The 16,481-nt window shown below is 35.3% G+C and overlaps 2 protein-coding genes across 4 annotated transcripts; one reads left to right on the top strand and one right to left on the bottom strand.

Moving 5' to 3' along the window:
- Nucleotides 1–371: 371 nt before the first annotated feature.
- g3bp2a (G3BP stress granule assembly factor 2a) lies at nucleotides 372–10,210 on the bottom strand. Of its 2 annotated transcripts, none has more exons than XM_079615454.1 (13): nucleotides 10,134–10,210; nucleotides 9,155–9,273; nucleotides 8,982–9,063; nucleotides 8,714–8,887; nucleotides 6,738–6,828; nucleotides 4,886–4,988; nucleotides 4,524–4,710; nucleotides 4,229–4,330; nucleotides 4,009–4,111; nucleotides 3,837–3,896; nucleotides 3,566–3,691; nucleotides 3,322–3,440; nucleotides 372–1,530 (listed from the first exon to the last, which is right to left on the bottom strand). In XM_079615454.1, the coding sequence occupies exons 1-13, from the start codon at nucleotides 10,140–10,142 to the stop codon at nucleotides 1,249–1,251; spliced, it is 1,557 nt and encodes a 518-aa protein (XP_079471580.1). In that variant the 5' UTR covers nucleotides 10,143–10,210; the 3' UTR covers nucleotides 372–1,248. The 2 variants fall into 2 exon arrangements, with proteins under 2 accessions (XP_079471580.1, XP_079471581.1); XM_079615455.1 differs by having other exon boundaries at nucleotides 9,748–10,189.
- A 250-nt stretch (nucleotides 10,211–10,460) lies between these two features.
- Nucleotides 10,461–16,444, top strand: ints12 (integrator complex subunit 12). 2 transcript variants are annotated; one of them, XM_079615457.1, is made up of 7 exons: nucleotides 10,461–10,656; nucleotides 11,151–11,356; nucleotides 11,439–11,597; nucleotides 11,679–11,863; nucleotides 13,839–13,998; nucleotides 14,248–14,400; nucleotides 15,653–16,444. In XM_079615457.1, the coding sequence occupies exons 2-7, from the start codon at nucleotides 11,201–11,203 to the stop codon at nucleotides 16,244–16,246; spliced, it is 1,407 nt and encodes a 468-aa protein (XP_079471583.1). In that variant the 5' UTR covers nucleotides 10,461–10,656; nucleotides 11,151–11,200; the 3' UTR covers nucleotides 16,247–16,444. The 2 variants fall into 2 exon arrangements, with proteins under 2 accessions (XP_079471583.1, XP_079471582.1); XM_079615456.1 differs by lacking the exon at nucleotides 10,461–10,656 and having other exon boundaries at nucleotides 10,883–11,356.
- The last annotated feature ends 37 nt before the right edge of the window (nucleotides 16,445–16,481 follow it).

Here is a 16,481-nt window from a genome sequence, read left to right as displayed (position 1 = left end):
GTGGATATCAATCATTATATATATATATATATTATATATATATATATATATATATATATATATATATATATATATATATATATATATAACAAAATAAAAAAAAACAGAAGAAAATAAAATGCCTTCACTTCAGAAGGCATAAACTACTAACTGAGTTTTTTTTTTTTTTTTTTTTTTACAAAATGTTCAGAAAATGAAGTCTCTTACAGCTCACGTGTGTCTGGGGAAACAAAGATTTACAATAAGTATTTTGACGAGCAGTTTTTCTAATCAGTGATATTTAAAATGTTATTCATTATTATAATTTCAATAAAAAATGTATGCAAAACTAGTCAGGAAAGTGAGAAATACACCCGCCATGTTTCTCTGTACCCTGTATAAATCTGTAATGTTTTAATTAAAAAAAGAAGAACAATGCATAGGATGTAAACTGAAACTCATGTCACAAAATGAGATTAAAGTTATGAAAACTGGGCTAAAAAAAAAAGAAATTTGATAAAGTGCCTCTGCCTTAAGAAAAACATTCAGCATAAATCCAAAACACCTTTACACAAATCCTGGTACCTTTACACTTTACAATTGCTTCTATTGCTGCTCCATTCACTTATTCAGGCAGAACCAGAACATAAAATGCTATCAAACATGTACATAAAAAAAAAAAAAAAGACAAACAGAATAGGAGAGAGGACACCATCTTGTCTGCACTCTCACTGTCTTTCAGAACACATAATTAAAGCCTTTCTTTTTCTTCTTTCTTGACAGTTCAATACAATTAAATGAAATACTGTTAGTTCACAATTGCGCCTCCATGTAGCCTTTATCTTATTAATGAGCTGATTAGTGTAATTTCGGAAATAATATGCATAAAAAAAAAATCTTTCAATCTGCATATTTTACACCAATAGCAACTGGAAGGTAAATTAGTATGAAATGTCAAAGAAATTCTAACGGCACTGAATACACCTGACTTGTTTCCTCATCAGGTTTGTAATTTTTACCCTTTGATAAATGACAAACCAGAGGATTTGCAGCACAATTCCAATTCAAAGTGACTCGTGTGTTTTGAGTCAAGGTTGTTCAAGTTGTTGATCTGTTTCACGTGAAACAGCTGACGTTCCTAAGGCAAAAATCCAAGTGTACAACATAAGGAGTAAGGAAATAAAAAGTATGTATATGTTTTAACGTAGACTTCTCAATATCATAATAAATGAACATTGTACTACATCCGAACTACAAGGGGAGCTCCTCTCAACGCCTCGGAGGAGCAAACCGGCCCTCACTTGAAGCCGTGCCCCTCCCAGAGGCTATGCCTGGTTTAGGTACGGTGGCGACACGTGAAGGTGGGCCTCTGCCATCACGGTCTCGCATCATGCTGCTTCCGGTAATGCCACGCGGCCCTCCTGGACCACGATCACTACGTCTTGCGTCCCGACGATCTTCTCCACCTCCACTACGGGTTTCCCTCTCACGCATTGCCCTCGTCTTTTTCTCCTCCACGTTCAGACGTACCTCACCACGGAACATGATTGGCTAATCACAAAGGAACATGTGGAGTCAGTTATGAAATATTCTCTCAATATCAATATCTCTTTACACCTGAGAAAATGTATTACAAAGAAAAGTATAGGGATGCCGATTTATCAGTACCATTCAGCAATGCCAAAACTAGAGGGGTATTTTCCATTTATCATATCGACTTTTTATGGATATATATATATACAGTTGTGGTAAAAAAAAGTATGTCCGGGTCGGATATTTGCATAAAATTAGTTTTTAATGACCCTACAAGTTTGATTATGGTATGCTATTAAATATGTGGAGTTAAACTGGAAATAAGAAAACGTAAAAATGTATTAAGATATTAAACTAACACAATTATTTGACATAAAAGGCAAACTACAGCTTATTATGGAATATAGGTTTTATTTTACAATGCAAAAAAAATGCATAGAAAGACAATAAGCAGCTTATTGTCTTTCTATGCATTTTTTTTTTGCATTGTAAAATAAAACCTATATTCCAGTTAAATTTCAGTTAAAGGTCCAGTTTTTTTTTTTGTATTGTAGTTTTGAATATGTCTATATAGTTTTATTAGGTTTTCGTTTTTAATTTATTTTAGTACTTTAGCTGAAATTAAATTTGAGCAACTACGTTTTTTTGTATATTTTATTTTAAGTAATGCATTTTTTTAATGGTTTTAGTTAACGATAATAACCTTGACTAAAATATAATCAATAACAGCCAGTCTGAGCATTGCTCAATAAGATTTACACATTGTGTTATGTGTCATTTCTAATATTTAGGGCCCTTTCATTGCTGCTTGCAGCTTTAATTAAAGTTATACTTTTTTTCTTAAGTTTTTGTTGTATTGCATGTTGTTTGGGATCTTTATTGTGTTAAAAATTAGTCAATATCCAGACAGATCCTTCATACTTGCCTTGCAGAGAAAAATTAAATTGGAGGTTCCTCATCCAGTGTATATTTCATCCATGACTTTGGAAGTTATTTTGAAATAGTCACATAGTGGTAATGCTCAACCTAGTGACAAAACGCTCTGTAGTCTTCTTTGACCAGTCAAGAACTTTACATTCTGGACAGTACCTGTCTCACGGTGCTTTGCAATAATTCAATTGACAAGATTTAACCATTTTGATAATATCCTCCTTGACAGCAGTGGACAGGGCGGGCATACATATACAAATTTACAAGCTCATTTACCCTTTTTACTAGGACTGTAAACGATTAATCGCGATTAATCGAATCCAAAATAAAAGTTTGTATTTACATATTATATGTGTGTGTATTGTGTATAATTATTTAGTATATATAAATACACACACATTCATGTATATATTTGAGAAATATTTGCATTTATATACTGCATATATATTTTTATTTTATTTATATTATATATAAATAGAACTATTTTATATATAGATAACACATTTTTCTTAAATATATAAACATGCATGTGTGTGTATTTATATATACAAAATAATTATACACACACACATATATTATGTAAACACAAACTTTTATTTTGGATTCGATTAATCACGATTAATCATTTACAGCCCTACTTTTTACTCATAAAAAAATTGTATACAGTGCATTAGAATGTTGTGATGTCTATTCACTATAGCATTTAGTTTTTATTTAGTTAAATATAGACCATTTATAGGCCATCAGCCAAAACACAAAATATGTGATATCTTATGTATAAAATACGTCTTATTGTGACGGACAAATTAGTAAAATCAGTGCATCCCTTTAAAATAACGCTTTAAATACATTTACCAAAAGACAAATAGCTTTCCTTACTTTGACTCCTAAAATTCTTTGCACCGGCTCAGAATCATCAAAGACAACAAAGCCGAAGTTGGGAATCTTTCCTCCAGTGCCTTTGGTGTTGATTCGTAACTCAACAACATTTCCAAATGCTAGTTTGGAGAGACAAAGAACAATCAAATGTGAAGATGATTGATTAATACATATGAGAGAACAAGGATCAGTCCAATGATTACCATGACAATTTAAACAACAAAACAAAACAAAAAAAACTTACTCATGAAGAAGTCTTTGAGTTCAATCTCATCAATGTCATGAGGGAGATTTCCAACAAACAGCTGATGACTGTCTGGATACCGGACAACCCTTCTGCTGTCCATTTCACTCGACTCTTCGCCTCTTCCTAAGCAACATCCAATATATTTCATCAGCTTTCGTCAATAATGACTATACAGGGACCAACAACACCAGTCTTTCTTTATCAATAAACAGCAACATTGCCCAAACAAAACAGCTACAACATATTCACAATGGAAAGGCATATTTACCTTTGTTTACAAAGCTGAAATGCGGTTTCCCAGTTTGAGATTCGGAAGATGAGATACCATCTAATGAGAAATGATAAAAAAAGAGTGTAATTGAATCACATCAATCCCTAAACAAAAATTACAAAGTTGTATGGAAGCATTGCTTTATAAGTATTCTATTCTAGATTCATACCAGATCTAGGCCCTCTTGAGGTTACTGGAGGTCTGTCACGGATGCGCTGGTCACGTGGACGGATTGTAGCTGACGACACCTCTGGCTTGGTCTCAACTCTGGGCTGATAACAGTACAAATCAAGAAAGCATACAAATGAAACATGGTTCAAGTAATGCTGAGTCAACAGCATTTTATCAAAATAAGAAAGAAAGATATTAATGTATTCATAAGTGGCTACCTGTGAGTTTGGTGCTTTAACAACATGTGGTTGACCTCCAGAGGATGGAACCGTCCCACAGAGAGGCAAATTTTTGCTGGTCACAGAGGCCCAAGAAGAAGTCTGCCAGAGACATGATCATTTTGCCCCAGCATGACATATCAGGAATAGTAAAAATATACCACTAGACATTTTAAGACAAATGGTACTGTGCATTCTTAAATAAATAACGTTAACTATCAAATTATCAAAATACCTATCAATTTTAACCTAAATTACCTACATTTTAGAAATGGCACTAAATGTCAAAATTTACTTTAGGTGGTTCTTGTATGTGAGGTGGTGATTCCATAGGAACAGGAGACGGTGCCTTCTCCTCAAACTCCTCTACAACCTTCTCTTCTGCCTTGAGCTTCGGCTCCTCAATCTTGGGTTCTGGGGCAACTTCAGAATCTAGTTCCATAGCTGCTTCCTCATGAGCTTCTTCCACACCATTGTTACAGCTGAAGGTGAAAAAGAGAAGGATAAAAAACATTAGACAACTCTTAAAATTCAAACAGAGCTTCAATTTACAATTTTCAAGATATTTACCCAACAGTACCATACTGGACTGAGAATCATCTATAGCTATAGTCCAAGTAGGCTTTCATTTTAAGTTCAAAGTGAAATATGGGTTACCTCACAGGATGGGGTTCATAGCAGTTTGCATTACTGGGGCTGTCCTGGAGGGGTTCGGGTGATGGCTGCCTGTCTTCTGGCTCATCGGTCTCTTCTTCTGACTCTGTCCCAGAAAAACATTTGTTTAAAATCATTGAAAAAAACAAACTGAATGAGCAAGTACCATCCCCTTGCTGTAAAACATCTTAATTACTCTAGCTCTAAAGGAACCAATTCACAAAATACAGCTGCAAGAGATAGGGATTTACCAGTGAAAAGCTTGTAGGTGACCTCTGCAATGGTAATTGAGTCTTTTATGCCCGTCAGAACTAAAGTGTTGTGTGCTTGAGTTTCGTCTAAAAAGCCAGCCTTGACTGTTTACAGTATATCCTTGCCATCCATCCAAAAATAAAGTTATATCCCAAAAGGTATACAGTTACAGACCATTTGAGATGGGTTATAAGGAATATCCTTGTTAAAGTTTTTTTTGTGTGTTTTGTTTTTTAGATGTAGTGTGACTTTTTGTGCATGAGGGAAAATGCTGCAACAATTTGTGCATTGCTGGTTACTGTAAAATGGCAGTTTTAAATTATTAAGAGTAACCTTTTGAGGGAAAAAACACAAACATTGGGTTTCCATGTTTAATGGGAACTTGCCATATACATAATGATTTTTATATTTTATAAACCATATATTCTATCCCCTAAACCTACCCATCACAGAAAACTTTCTACAGTTTTACATTTTCAAAAAACTAAACAATTTCCCCACAAGGACAAGGATTTAGAATACTGCCATCTTTGTGGAGACATTTTGCCATAGGGTTTACCAGGCCACACACGTACACGCACACAAGCACACACAGAAAACACGCACAAAGACATTCGGATGTATAACATTAAGTGCTTTGCATTGAAACTTTAACCACACTTTAAAACATATCTAACAAAATTATTTTGGTTTAGCAAAACACATAAAAGCCATATCCAGACAGACAACAAATTCTGATTTATTGGCCAAGCGGTTCATCAGAAGATTTGTAAATGTTTGATCTAATATGCATGTATAATTCATAAAATATTCAAAACATTTCCAAGGTTGGACTTGAAGCTAATTTGATCCTGATGTAGAGAGAGATTTTCATGTAAAATGTTAAGTTTCTAGTTCCAAGCTCAAATAGGGTAGCAGGGCTGATGTTTGGAATATTGCAAATTTCATTGCTAGTTGCTAGGCAACTACATATCACATCCATCTCAAAACTACACAAAATATGAATAACCACATACCATTTATGCGCACAAAGGTGAATTTTCACTAAATGTAGATAAAGTTCAGAATCAGATTGAGTAAGAATAATAAATGTAGCTGCAATTGGAAATCATTAGGGGCCAAGCAGATTGTAAAAGTGGAGTAAATGACTCCAAGCGTAACGGAGCCAGAGCAGCTTAGCTAAAAACATTTAGCAACCAAAGTCAAGACATGTATCGCTGTTAAACGATTAATCGCATCCAAAATAAAAGTTTGTGTTCACATAATAAATGTGTGTGTACTGTGTAGAATTATATATATATATATATATAAATACACACACATGCTTGTATACATTTAAGAAATATTTGCATGTATATACTGTATATAGATTTATATATAATGTATCTACCGGTACACATATACATATGTGTTATATTTATATATATAACACCTTTTTCTTAAATATATACATGCACGTGTGTGTATTTATAGAGCACACACATTTATTATGTAAACACAAACTTTTATTTTGGATGCGATTAATCGTTTCACAGCCCTTCTTTTTATAGATGCTGTAATGTAAGAACTGTATACATGTAATAATCTTTAATTCTCAACTAACCTTCATCAAGCTCAGCCTCAGAGTCCCCAAAGACCTCATCTTCATATCGGAAGATGTCGTTGTGAACATAAAACTTATTTGCCACAGAACCCTAGACACCAATTAAAAAGAAAAAGACTTTCAGATTAGCTCACCCACTGGCTATACAGGTGAAGCAAATATAATTCATGTCAAATATTCTGACCATACTAGCAAACAAAAGATCAACTTTATTCTTAGCATCAAGGAGAAAAATTAACAGTAGATACTTAACAATAAACATTAATGAAATGTATATATGATGCTGATTTTTAAATACAGATTAAATGTCTTATGATACAGTGAAAGGTTTCTTGTTGCTTTTTAATACATGTTTTCACAACATTATATTAGGCTTATATTTGTCACTTCCATTTTCTTAAAGTCACCATGAAATTAAAATGGACAAATCTTTATATTTATACTTTATATATTGCGGTATATTTTATATTATAAATGATTTATCCATGAAATCTTTTTATTTTATTTTATTTACATGCCCTCCTTCTCTGATGACATGTGAACTGGATTGAGGACAGGGAAAAAACCGCCATCTGACAACCTGTCACTCACATATCACCACAGTAGCAAATGACAATAATCCCATAAATTCCAGATCGACAAAATCAAGTCCCGCCCTAAATTTTGTATCATTCGAGAAGCAGTTTCACTCAGGTATACGTCACAACAGGGAAGGAAAGCCAACTTAAAATAAATGTATACAGATTGAATCAGATTTAACTCATCTGTGAAAACAAACTTCCCTGCCACTTTATCACAAATTCATGGTCTCTCATGAATAATGTATAAATGTGGTGGTGTATAAATGTTGCGCTTCTTAACTAATTGAATAGTTAAGTGTTAAATGTGACCACTTTTCTTTACATTGCCAAACTTGAGTAAATTGTCAAACACAAATTTTCTTAAATAAATAACATATAATGAAATAACTTATGTTACAGATGGCTATAAACCATTCAATGCATTTAAAAACACACACTTTTTCAAGATTGCACTGAGCTGGAAAGCTTGAGAAACAACGTCATGTTAAAGGTGCAGTAAGCGAATTCTGAGAAACGCTATTGAATATTCAAATCAACACTGAAATAAACAATTTAGTGAATATTATATTAGTTGCCTGTTCTCTGTGTGTGCCGAAAAAAATGTGTTTGTACATTGTCCTGGCTGTGTAAACAGGAGAAAAAAGAAAGTGGATTGGATTGATCCACCGCGCACCAAAACAAGCACTCATCAGCAATAGGGGGCGTGGAGGAATGTAATTGGAAAAAGAATGGTTAAGATCTGGCAAGATCTAATACTTGAATTAATATTGGAAAAGCTCCATCACTGGAGGGGTTGCATTGGTTCTGCTCAATACAGGAGTAACATTGTTTTTTGCTATTTCACAGAACCAAGATATGCCGTTACTGTGGAATCACAGCTGATTTATCCATATTTGCGCGAGCTGTCTGATGCATTTCTTTTGGGTAGGGTTGTGTTTTTTTGGGGTGTTGATTTTAAATCATCAACAGTGTTTCTCAGAAATCACTTACTGCACATTTAATGTCCTGGTGTGGCCGCGTCCAGAATATGTGGGTGTATTATTTGAATAAAGGCTGTTCCACTCATGATCTCTAATCAACTTGATTGAGCTTGAGCTGTTCTGCAAAGAAAAATTCCAGTGACCATATGTGCAAATCTGTGTCCATCTACACAAATGCTATAATTGCATACCTACTACATATTAACTTGGGGTGAATACCTATACAAATGTTTATTTGGTGTTTACAGCAATACATTTTGAACAAATCTGTAGAAATGTATCTGCAGTAATCAATTACAAAAAAATCCTGTGAGTTTTAATGAAAAACTTTCAAGGAGTCAATTCCTTTTATGGGTACTGTATAATGCATTTGATTGTATGATGACTACATATGGCATGTTATTATTATACACACCTCTGGAGCCAGCACAAATGTCTGTAGGAACTTCCTCATGGGCTGTCCATTATTGGAAAGTTCTCCCATGACCTGGACAACCACACCATCACTCAGAGTGGCATGGGCATCCACATGCCGGATTTTTGTGTGGCACTCACTGAATTGCAGGGACATTACCTTCTTATGTATCTCCTACAGATGAGGAAAACAGATGCTGGTGAATATCTTTATAATTTGGATGTTTTCACAGGTTATACATAAACAAATGACTAACATTAAGACTTACAGCTTGCCCATAGACTGCTTCTGAAAGCTTTCCATTCGAATCCAGTCCACCATGGACATAGGATGAGTTTCGTCCATAAAATCTGAATTATGCGAGTTTTGAATAATTTTAATTTTCAGATAAAAATGCCATGACATATAAAGTAATGAAATTATGATTTTTATGGAGCATACCTGTGCAGAAAGTCTGGCGCTTTATTGAGAAGTGTGTAATACTGTCTCACAAACTCCCGCCCTACCAGCAGGGGACTGGGCTTCTCCATCACCATTTCTTTGCTAAAAAAAGTCAGAATCTGAAGAGGGAAAAAATATTGTTAATAATAATAGCTAATCATAATCAAACTTTTTTTTACAGACTCGGGGTCCAAATATATTAGAAAACAAGACAATATATACAATAAACTAATAATAACAATAAAGAAAAATAGAAAACCCTAAAATCATTAAAAAGTATGTTATGTATTTATCATCATTTGTACTATCATTAACATTCCAAGAATGCTTTAAATGTATCTCATGTAATTTATTATAATGATGCTTACATGAGGGCTGTATACAATTCGTTAAAAAAAATGACAAAGAAATCTTTCAACTTTACTCTAAGATATCTGCCAATAATGTCACAATCAACATTATCTATACGAAATAAGATATATTATTATAACATCTCTGATAGATTTCTGTTAGACTAACGTTAGGTTAGAGAGAAATGAAGCAGGTCGAAATTAACTAAAATGGTTTAGGGTTTATATATTTGAGACACTTACCTTTTCTGGGATTTATCTACGTGATTAAATAAATAAGAATAAGTATTAAGTCGTATCATATAATTATAACAGTTGTATGTGTATGTCAGCGCCAGCTGCTTGAAATCACAGAGAGAAAAATTCCATCTATGCTGTGTTATTAATGGAAATGCTGCTGTTTGGATCCTTATTGTCTAACCCCTGCGATCTGGGACAAGAACCCCCGTCACACTGGCAACAGCCAATCAGCTTCTTACACTCGACAGCACAATTATGACGCTCCAACAACGCATTCCTCAGTCCACTGTTAACAACGAAATAATCGACACGATTTGTCTTTAAATAGATAGCCTTAGATGGCTATATGAGAACAGGGTTTTAAGAGTTCATCATAAGACTTTACTGACCAATTTCATCGAGGATATGACAATTCTACGCACTACGTAGCATTTCCTTGTGTTACAATTATTATTGTCCGACTCATTTGATTGTTTAATTCACTGACACGATCCCATTTTTGCCTGTTGTTTTTATTTGTTAATAACTATACAGTGCTATTTATAAATTATTTGGAAGTTTGTATCTTTTGTGTGGGGTGTTGTGGCTGAATATGATAGTTGAAACGCATCGCTTATATCGGTATGTTTTAAAAGAAACACATAGCGTCATCAGAAAGAAATAGGAGACTAGACTGCAAATATCACTATTAAATTGTTGTCCTATAGGGGGCACTTGACGGCTCAGAAAGCAGGATACTCCAGTGAGGCACATTCAGATCTGAGAAGTTGTTTGTCTTGTTAGATACATTTCTTCACTGAAGTATAATCGTTTGACTCAAATATTGTCTGACCCTCTCATGAGTTCCGCACACGCAATTCGCCCTCTCTTTGTTTGTGTGTGTGTGTATAAATAATCCCAATCTAGTAAACGGTAAGAAAAGTAACAACTATCATGTGACCCGTGCACGTGTTGCTTCAGCATTTATGTGGACAATAATTTTGTCAAATATTGTCTTGAATTAAAAATACTGAGGAAATGTGTTTATTAGAAAAAAATAAGAACTGAAAATGGATCCATCTGACCAATTAGAGACAACAGTCTTGCTGCGAAGCCCCTCCCATTTCAGTTTTCCTTATTTTATCAAGCGCTTCTACTTGTTCTATTTCTATTAGGTATAGGTAGGCGGTCGTCAGACCATTTCAAGCAGCAAATTACTCATTGTAAACTTAATTAATCAGTGCTAAGAATAATAGTTTATACTGTTTATAAAACGTGTTTTAGACAAAAGCTGGAAGACGTTAGTCTCGAGTGAATCGGTTCAGGTTGCTTAGTTTATCTTACAAATCCTAGAGATTGTACGAGACTGAAATGCTGGTTATCTAACGTTAGTGTTATTCGTTTATACACCACATTATTTTCCATAGGACGGGCTGATTCGTTGTCTTATGTAAAGTCTTATAATAAATGCTAAACAATGGCTGGAACAGTAAGTCTAGAGCTAGACCCCATCTTTCTGAAGGGACTGGGGTACCTTCACTCCAAGAGCAAAGACTCAGCAGAGAAACTTAAGGCCCTGCTGGATGAGTCTTTATCCAGAGGCAGTGACTCCATCTATAGGACATCACTGAAGGTGATCAAATCACCAAGGTATTTTTATGTTTGGAATTTAATTGTTAGATGTTTTAATTTGTGTCTCATTTTCCATTCATTAGGAAGCTGAAGTGAGCAAAGTGTCATTACCAAAAATGACCAAACAAGACTCCAAATCCTCCTCCAGTTCATCATCATCATCATCCATCACCAGCAGCAGCAGTAAATCAAGTAGCTCAGAGAAGACCAAAAAAGAGAGCGAGAAAAGATCTTTGGAAAAGGTTTTTTGCACTATTGTTTATTATTGTAAATATGATATAACTTGAAAAGCTCAACCTAATAAAAGATAATGTGATATTTAGATTAGGGTTGATCCTGGAGAAGGAGCAGAGCCACCTAAAAAACCTCGTGTGGAAAAGCAGGACAGTCATCCCGCTCCGATTGCTTTTCAAACCAAGGACATTCCCATCCCAGATTTCACAGACATTGATGAAACCAACGCTGATGACTTTGCCATGGAAATGGGTCTTGCTTGTGTGGTTTGTCGGTGAGTAATGTAGAATATCACACCAGCCTAAACTAAGGCCTGGTTACCAGAAGGTTACTGGTTTAGACCCCACAAGGATCATGATTTATCACCATTGTGAAACTGATGCCCGGTTTCACAGACAAGGTTCCAGACTAAAATGCATGTTTGAGCTGTTTTAACTAAAAGCATCTTGGACTGATATACCTTCAAATATGTCAGTGCCATTGTTTTGTGTCAAGATGCACATCAGTAATGTTTTTTCTAAGGCATGTAAAAAAAAAAAAAAAAAACCTACTTAAATGTCTTAATTTAACTAAGGCCTAATTTTGGCTTAATCTAAGCCCTGTCTGTGAAACCAGGTCTAAAACTAGCTACTCCCGATTAACTCAGCCAGTAAAGTCATAGGTATAATATGTTAAATGACAACTTACTTTCTTACCATAAGTAAATGCATTTCAAAATAAGTACAACAAATAAACTAAAACCAAACGGCAACCTACCTGTCTCTCACTTGAAACCAACAAGGAAGTGACTTAAACTGCAATTCATCGACTGATCGCTAGAGGCTGGATGCAAAAAAGAGTCAATCCCATATATCCCCATGTTAAAATGCCCAACTTCACAGCAGAAAAAAATGTGTTTACAGCCTGGTGCAAAAAGTGGTTTTGGTCTATATAGCTAAATTTGCCCTTCATGACAACTGTGAGAGGGATGAATTATTTTATAACTCATCCGTTTAAATTATATTAAGCCCTAAAGTTCTACATAATTAAGGGCGTGGCCACTTGAGTGACAGGTGGTTTGCCGCTGCTATCACTACTAGCCGTTTGTCTCCTGTCTTTTAGCGTCCACGTCACCTCAGCTAATCCTGCCTTTTTTACCATTTTTGTTTATCCGGGAGTGACGCCAAGATGGCCACAGCCGACTCCGCCTACTTTGGGTTTCAAAAATGCTCTTTAGAAACCTACGGGTGACTTCACGGACACTACGTCCATATTTTTTAGACTAAGACCAAAACTGAAATAAAAAGTACAAAATTACTAAAACTTACCCTACAGTTAAAATGAAAGCTAATTCAACATTATAATATATACTATAATAGTATATAAATCAATATATAGAAAAGTATATCAATATTAAAAAATATTAGTATTATTTTGGTATTGACATTGCTTTGTCAGTATATTTGATCAACTTTTTGGGAAATGTATGTCTCATGTCACTTGATGAGGCATGTACAGTCATGTGAAAAAGAAAGTACACCTTTTTAAATTATTTGGTGTTATGTATCACAGGACATAATAAAAGAATCATCTGGTCCTTGTCAGCTCTCAGAATAAGGTAAATACAACTCCAGATGAGCAACAGCACATGATATATTACATCATGTCTTTGTTTATTTAACAAAAACTAGGCCGTAATGTGTGACAAACTAAGTACACAACCTCTTAATTCCTATGGAAGCAGTAAGTAGAAGTCAGGCGCTGCTTAATTAAAAAAAAAAATCATATGTCTTTTATTAATTGATCATCAGCAAGCGTGATCACCTCTATAAAAGCAGAAGTTTTGGCAGTTTGCTGCTCTAGAGCATTCAGATGTGTTAACACAATGCCAAGGAGGAAAGACATCAGCAATGATCCAAACTATTTTAAGTCCATCATTCTACAGCGAGGAATATTCACTATTCCCAACGATGGGAGAGACTGATGAAGTCATATAGAAAATGATTACTTCAAGCTATTGCTGCTAAAGGCGGTTCTACAAACTTAGTTTGTCACACATGATGTCTCCATTTTGGCTTTATTTTTGTTAAGTAATGACATGATATAATAGCATGTGTTGTTCTTCATCTGAGGTTGTATTTACTTACTATAATTTTAATACCTGATGGTATTTTTTTTATTTGATACGTATACCATAGAATTCAAAAGGGTGTACTTTCTTTTTAACATGACTGTATGTGTGAAATTAATCCTGCTTTCTTTCCTCTCAGGCAAATGACGGTCACTTCTGGCAATCAACTAGTGGAGTGTCAAGAGTGTCATAATCTGTATCATCAGGAGTGCCACAAACCTCAAGTTACTGACAAGGATGTCAATGACCCACGGCTAGTGTGGTACTGTGCTCGATGCACCAGGCAAATGAAACGAATGGTGAGAATTGCATGACAATAAGTTATGACAATAAAAAAAAATTATATAACACACTGAAAAACTTCACTCAGAAATTGCTGCTAAAATTCACAAAGAAACTGCAAGTAATATTGAATTAACATGACATTTTGAAGTAGAAAGACTGAAGTAGTATTTTCTTGTAAAACATGCTCCAATCATATTTGTCAAAGTATTTTTTTACAGTGTAGTAGGAACACTTAATGTGATGTTTTTTTTTAAATGTCTCAGGCCCAAAAGACTCAGAAGCCTCCACAGAAACCAGCTCCTGCTTTGGCAACAGCTGTACCTATGTTGAAAGATCCACTAGTGAAGAAAGCTGAGCTAAAGCCTAAACCTGAAACAACTGGTTCATTCCAGGCCTTTAAGAGAACAGAGGTGAAGGTGAGTGTATTCACACCAGTAGAGATTATAGACCAGGGGTCTCAAACTCAAAGTACCAATTGTAAAAAAAAAAAGTGTCAATTGAACAGTTAAAGGGTTAGTTCACCAAAAATTCCTACCCTGTAAGACTTTCATTCATCTTCGAAACACAAATGAAGATACTTTAAATTAAATCTGAGAGCTTTCTCTCCCTCCGTTGACAGCTACGCAACTACCAATTTGTTGCTTCAAAAAGTTCATAAAGAGATCTTAAAACTAAGCTGTATGAATCAAGTTGCTAAGTCCAAATCCTGATCTTAAAGAGAATTGAACGCTTTATATGATGAACAGATTGAATTTAGACTTTTATTCACATATAAACATTCATCAGCGAACATAAATGCTCAACCTGCGTAACACAAGAATGATCCTCATTGGTTCTCGCACACTGAGCAAACATGCTTGAGCTTCTGTTTACCACAACTGATGTGTGAGTTGAGGAATGTTTATATGTGAATAAAGCCTAAAATTCAATCTGTTTATCATATAAAGCGATCGTGTCTCTTCAGAAAACTTGGACTAAACTGCTCAATTCATATGGATTTGTTTTATGATCTCTTTATGAACTTTTTGAAGCATCAAAGTGGTAGTTGAGTGGACTGTCAATGGAGGGACAGAAATCTCTCAGATATCATTAAAATGTCATTTGTGTTTCGAAGATGAACGAAAGTTTTACACGTATGGAACGACATGAGGGTGAGTAAATGGTGGCAGAATTTTAATTTTTGGGTGAACTATCCCTTTAACGTCTAAGAAAAATCACAAGCTGGCTTCAATGTAACGGTCAGTAATTATTTAAATATAAAAGAGCTAAAATAAAATACTGGATAAATCTACCTTCCCAAATGGCACACTATACATTGACTATACTTTGCACTCTACCATTTAATACATGAACTTTATAAGGTTATTTTGTCATCCAACATCGATAGGCCATTGATAGGTCTGACAGCCCCTCACCCTCCAGTATGTAAGGACAGTTGTGCATAGATAGAGTATCAAACATTGCTCTGTGTTTTGTTTTTTCTATGTTAATTAAGTCTAATTCGGGTATTTGATGTTTCAAGGAGAAAACATCCAGTTCTATAGTGATCTAGTTTTATTTATATACTGTGAGAAAGGCATGTAATCAAATAGAGATCAGTACGCCAATGTATAATGTCCTTTATGAAGTCTCAAGTACTTTTTTTCTTCTTCTTCTTCTTCTAACCAGGCGCCTGCGGCATCAGGAAATGCTTCCGGCAGTAGCTCATCTTTGCCCCAAGGCCTTACAGGATGGGCTGCCTTTACCAAGACCTCAAATGTAGGACCTTCCAGTACCAAGTTGAGCACCAGTCAGCCAGGTAGCAGTAAATCCAACCCACCTTCCTCAGGCTCTAAACCTGTGGGGCTCTCTGCACTGGCCAATGTTAAGCCAGGTCTGGCCAATAAACCTTCAGGAGGCAGTGGTGGTGGAAGTGGTAATGGGAACAATGGCTCCAGCACGGTACCTATGAAACCACCCCCTCCACTCACACTTGGCAAGCAAGTGTTGAGCCGTTCAGCCAGTGGAGATAGCTTGGGGAAAATGACTGTGACTGGATCTTTGTCACCTGGGGCGGCACCTTCTAGCAGCCTGGGAGGCAACGGTGGGTCTGGAGGCAACGGGGGCAGTAGTGGTGGCAGTAGTGGCAACAACAATAACGGCAATGGAGCAAAAGCTTCAGCTGATGGCAAGACGCCCACTTCCCAGGAGTCTCAGCTCAATGCTATGAAACGCCTGCAGATGGTGAAAAAGAAAGCAGCACAGAAGAAACTGAAGAAATGAGTAGGACGAAGCCAGACTATTATGTTAAACAGCAAGTCAAATCTGTTTTTTTCAAATCATATACTTGAATGTTACTGGTCTTTTTGGAGCGGTTTGGTTTAAATATGTGCCTCATTCTTTCTAAACCATTCACATTATTGAAAACAAGCTGCTCATTTTAATGTGTTTAATAAATAACACCTTTTTTTAAGAAAATTTAATCTTGTTGTTAACCTTTTTATAATTACTTAAATAC

The sequence above is a fragment of the Phoxinus phoxinus genome (assembly GCF_949152265.1).
Source record: "Phoxinus phoxinus genome assembly, chromosome: 6".
NCBI lineage: Eukaryota > Metazoa > Chordata > Actinopteri > Cypriniformes > Leuciscidae > Phoxinus > Phoxinus phoxinus.
This window is presented reverse-complemented; position numbering and strand designations above follow the sequence as displayed.

What these genes read in the sequence shown, in the direction of transcription:
- ints12 (XM_079615457.1), top strand. Translation starts at nt 11,201, where the DNA reads ATGGCTGGAACAGTAAGTCTAGAGCTAGACCCCATCTTTCTGAAGGGA. An exon ending in CTTGCTTGTGTGGTTTGTCG is followed by an intron (nt 11,864 to 13,838) that starts GTGAGTAATGTA and finishes CTTTCCTCTCAG; the next exon opens with GCAAATGACGGTCACTTCTG. An exon ending in TTAAGAGAACAGAGGTGAAG is followed by an intron (nt 14,401 to 15,652) that starts GTGAGTGTATTC and finishes TCTTCTAACCAG; the next exon opens with GCGCCTGCGGCATCAGGAAA.
- g3bp2a (XM_079615454.1), bottom strand. An exon ending in TTTCAGCTTTGTAAACAAAG is followed by an intron (nt 3,692 to 3,836) that starts GTAAATATGCCT and finishes GATGTTGCTTAG; the next exon opens with GAAGAGGCGAAGAGTCGAGT. An exon ending in ACTCAAAGACTTCTTCATGA is followed by an intron (nt 3,441 to 3,565) that starts GTAAGTTTTTTT and finishes TCTCCAAACTAG; the next exon opens with CATTTGGAAATGTTGTTGAG.